Consider the following 3,876-nt stretch of genomic DNA (forward strand, 5'->3'; position numbering starts at 1 on the left):
CGGTTTCACGAATATTTATTTATGAGACGAGTCAATCTTACCGATATTCATAATAAAAAGTAATATTTTTTCATGGATGACCCAAATAAGAGATCCGTCTCACAAAATACGATCGTTTCACACAAATTTTTGTCTTTTATGAGACATATTATATTTGAATAACTCGTAAAAAAATTATTACTTTTAATGATAACAATGTTAATTTTCATTGTAAATATAAACATAATTAACTAGTCTCACGAATAAAAATATGTGATACCGTCTAATAAGATATTTACTTACATATATATACAAAAACAAATAATTTGTAAATATTATATATACTAGCTTATTTTGACACGCGTCTTTGCGGATATGTTAAATAATGTTTGTATATGAAATGTTGTAATTAAATGGAGATAAAATATGTTTTGTAATATTGTATGACATGGTGAACCAAAATAGATATTGAGTGGTGGCGATTGAATCGGCAGCTGCCACTCGCTTTCCCTTTCTATCTGTGGACTCCACACTGGAATCCCTTAAACTCCCCTCAAATTCACATCAAACGCCCCTCAAATTCCACCATTTTCTTCCTCTCTCCGCTCTTTTCTTTATCGTCTCCTCCGCCCCCATTCGAAAAAAGCTCTTATTTTCTGCTCATTGATTGCATTTATGGAGGGAGTGAGTGATTGATTGATATCTCTTGCGGACACTCTTTTCATTTCAGCCACCATGAATCCTTGGACAGCTACCAGTAATACTTCTACGCTAGCGGCGGCGGGTGACGGGGAGGCTTCGATAATGGATGCTTTCATGTCCTCCTCCGATCTGTCTTGTTTTTGGCCTTCGCAACAACCCTTTTACGCCGCCACGCCAAACCCTCCTCCGCCGTCCACCGACCACTCCAAGCCCACCTCCTCCGCCAAGATTTTCAACCAAGAAACGCTGCAGCAGCGTCTGCTGGCCCTGATTGAGGGGGCCCGAGAGAGCTGGACCTACGCCATTTTCTGGCAGTCTTCCGTTATTGAATATGGCGGTCCATCTGTTCTGGGTTGGGGAGATGGATACTACAAAGGGGAGGAGAACAAGGTCAAGAGGAATACTCTGTCTTCCCCCGCGGAGCAGGAGCACAGGAAGAAGGTAATAAAGGAGTTGAATTCTTTGATTTCGGGCTCTCAGGCTTCGCCCGATGACGCCGTGGATGAAGAGGTTACTGATACTGAGTGGTTTTTCCTGATTTCTATGACTCAATCCTTTGCCAACGGGTTTGGGCTTCCGGGTCAGGCTATGTACAGCTCTAGCCCGGTGTGGGTGACTGGAACTGAGAGGCTTTTGGCGTCCCACTGTGAGCGGGCCCAACAGGCACAGGGTTTCGGACTTCAAACTCTGGTGTGCATACCATCTCCAAATGGAGTCGTGGAGCTTGGCTCCACTGAACCCATTTTCCAGAGCTCGGATCTCATGAACAAGGTCAGATTCTTGTTCAACTTCAATGGAATGGAAATGGGTTCGGGCTCAGGATCGGGCTCTTGGGCCTTGGCTGAGAACGATCCTTCAGCCTTATGGTTGACCGAGCCTTCTTCTTCTGCTGTGGATACAAAAGATTCATTCAATAACAACAATACTAATGTTCAAGTGAGTTCAATTCCTTCTAGTATTACTAGCAATCAAATTGTGTTTGGTAATGAAAATCCAAGTTCCAGTACTGTAACTGAGAACCCACAGCAGCAAAATCAGGGATTTCTTGCAAAAGATTTGAAATTTTCAAAATTCGGGCCCAACGGGACGAGCAATGTCAGGAATGGGGAGATTCTTAGTTTTGGTGAGAGTTCTACAAGGAGTATTTGTGGTGGAAATGTGAATTTGTTTGGTGCTCAGGAAGAGAACAATAACAATAGTACTTCTAAAAACAAGAAGAGGTCTCCGGTTCCGAGGGGTAGTCATGAAGAGGGCATGCTATCATTCACTTCGGGTGCGATTTTGCAAACTTCAAGTATGGTGAAAACCGATGCTAATGGTGGGCTCGAGTCGGATCATTCAGATCTTGAGGTATCGGTGGTGAAGGAGGCGGAGAGTAGTAGGGTCGTTGACCCCGAAAAACGACCAAGAAAGCGAGGGAGAAAACCAGCAAATGGTAGAGAAGAGCCTTTGAATCATGTTGAGGCGGAAAGGCAGAGGAGGGAAAAGTTGAATCAAAGGTTCTATGCTCTTCGAGCTGTCGTACCAAATGTGTCGAAAATGGACAAGGCTTCACTTCTCGGTGACGCCATTTCATATATTAATGATTTGAAGGTGAAGCTTCAAAATGTTGAATCGGATAAAGATGATTTGAGGTCTCAACTCGAATCGATGAAGAAGGAATTGGTTGCCAAAGGATCGGTTACATCTCCAATGAGCAACGATCAAAAGAAGTCAAGCAGTGGTGGGATCACGGCCATTGATATGGACATTGACGTTAAGATCATCGGTTGGGATGTGATGATACGAGTCCAATGTAGTAAAAAAAATCATCCTGCAGCAAGATTGATGGTTGCTCTTAAAGAGCTGAATCTAGATGTTCATCATGCCAGCGTATCGGTGGTGAACGATTTGATGATCCAACAGGCAACAGTGAAGATGGAGGGTTATTTTTTTTCTCAAGATCAACTTAGGGCTGCTTTGACATCAAAAATTTCCGAAACTCGGTAGAGTTTCTGACTGAGAAAAGCTCGTTCTTGGATCAGTTTGCAATTAACCACCTCATCGATTCCCCTCCTCCCATGAAAAAAGGCTCGTTTCTTGATATACGGGGCTAGAGTTAAGCTCTTGCTCGGGAATTAAATTTTGAGTGTATGGTACTTCTTGTATATTTAGGAACTATGTGTAAGCAGTTCTTAGGCGATGATGGAGCTTAGTTTGAGTTAATTTCTTACATGTAGTTCTTCTAATGGTGTCATGGTTAGGGTGTAGCCTCAATGTACATAGCTATGAAGTCCGACAAATGTAGGGGCTGTCTATGTGTGATTATATGACTTTAATGTAATATAAATGTGTGTTGTTGCTTCTTTGATGATAGATTTGGCCATTGGAGGTGTTTGTTTTCATATATATGTGTGTGTGGTTGCTTCTTTGATTACTCATACTAAAATAAAATTAATATTTATAACTCAACATTAGAAATACCAACATTAGAAATACCACAACTATCATAATTTGAAAAGTCTAACATAATATAAAAGTTCAGTATACTAGTCATCAAAATCAATACATAAAAGTAGAGTAAATAGTTTTAAAAATGTGCATAATAAAACTCAATCCTCAGATTTGCACTGCTGCTAGTCCGAGCTTGCTCACTGGTCATCGTCTCCCGTCTACTCAACTACATCATCTGCATTGATTAAGTCTAGTGATCCTAATGATTCAGCATGCATAAACCGTGAATAACAAGTAATACATAATAAAAATCCATGCAATTTTAACATAGCTTGTATATAGAAAAATATAAACATAAATACATATAACGCGACTTTTCTGCATAAATATTTTCATAAAATCATATTTTCATACTCGTCATAATAATCGTAATCGTAAATCATTTTGTGTAGAGTTCTGTTCAATGCAAGTGGCTCATAATATAAATCGTTTGATCAAACTAAACCACAGTACTGGACCGGCAGGGATCACCACGGCCCTTGAACTGGATGTCCACATAACATAATTCCTCCGAAGAGGTTGGAGGTCCCGGACACGTTCTCCAGCTTCCAAACCCGTAACATAATTTGGCCACAAGACGAATCGCATACTTCAAAAATAATTATTTTGCACGTCATACATACTTACGAACATTGTGAACCTCGTTGGATCGTCTTTGGACTTGCTGCCCTAACATGCTAAAATTTATACCCAAAACAGCCC

At 40.8% G+C, this 3,876-nt stretch overlaps 1 protein-coding gene across 1 annotated transcript; it reads left to right on the plus strand.

The window, feature by feature from the left end:
- The first annotated feature begins 481 nt into the window (after positions 1-481).
- On the plus strand, positions 482-3,036 carry LOC140987582 (transcription factor MYC2-like). The gene has a single exon (XM_073456148.1). It carries the CDS (start codon positions 715-717, stop codon positions 2,668-2,670), a length of 1,956 nt encoding a protein of 651 aa, XP_073312249.1. The 5' UTR covers positions 482-714; the 3' UTR covers positions 2,671-3,036.
- Positions 3,037-3,876: the final 840 nt, after the last annotated feature.

Source organism: Primulina huaijiensis, chromosome 11 (genome assembly GCF_012295235.1).
Source record: "Primulina huaijiensis isolate GDHJ02 chromosome 11, ASM1229523v2, whole genome shotgun sequence".
NCBI lineage: Eukaryota > Viridiplantae > Streptophyta > Magnoliopsida > Lamiales > Gesneriaceae > Primulina > Primulina huaijiensis.

Bases quoted from the DNA above. Each gene is read 5' to 3' on its own strand.
- LOC140987582 (XM_073456148.1), top strand. From the start codon at position 715: ATGAATCCTTGGACAGCTACCAGTAATACTTCTACGCTAGCGGCGGCG.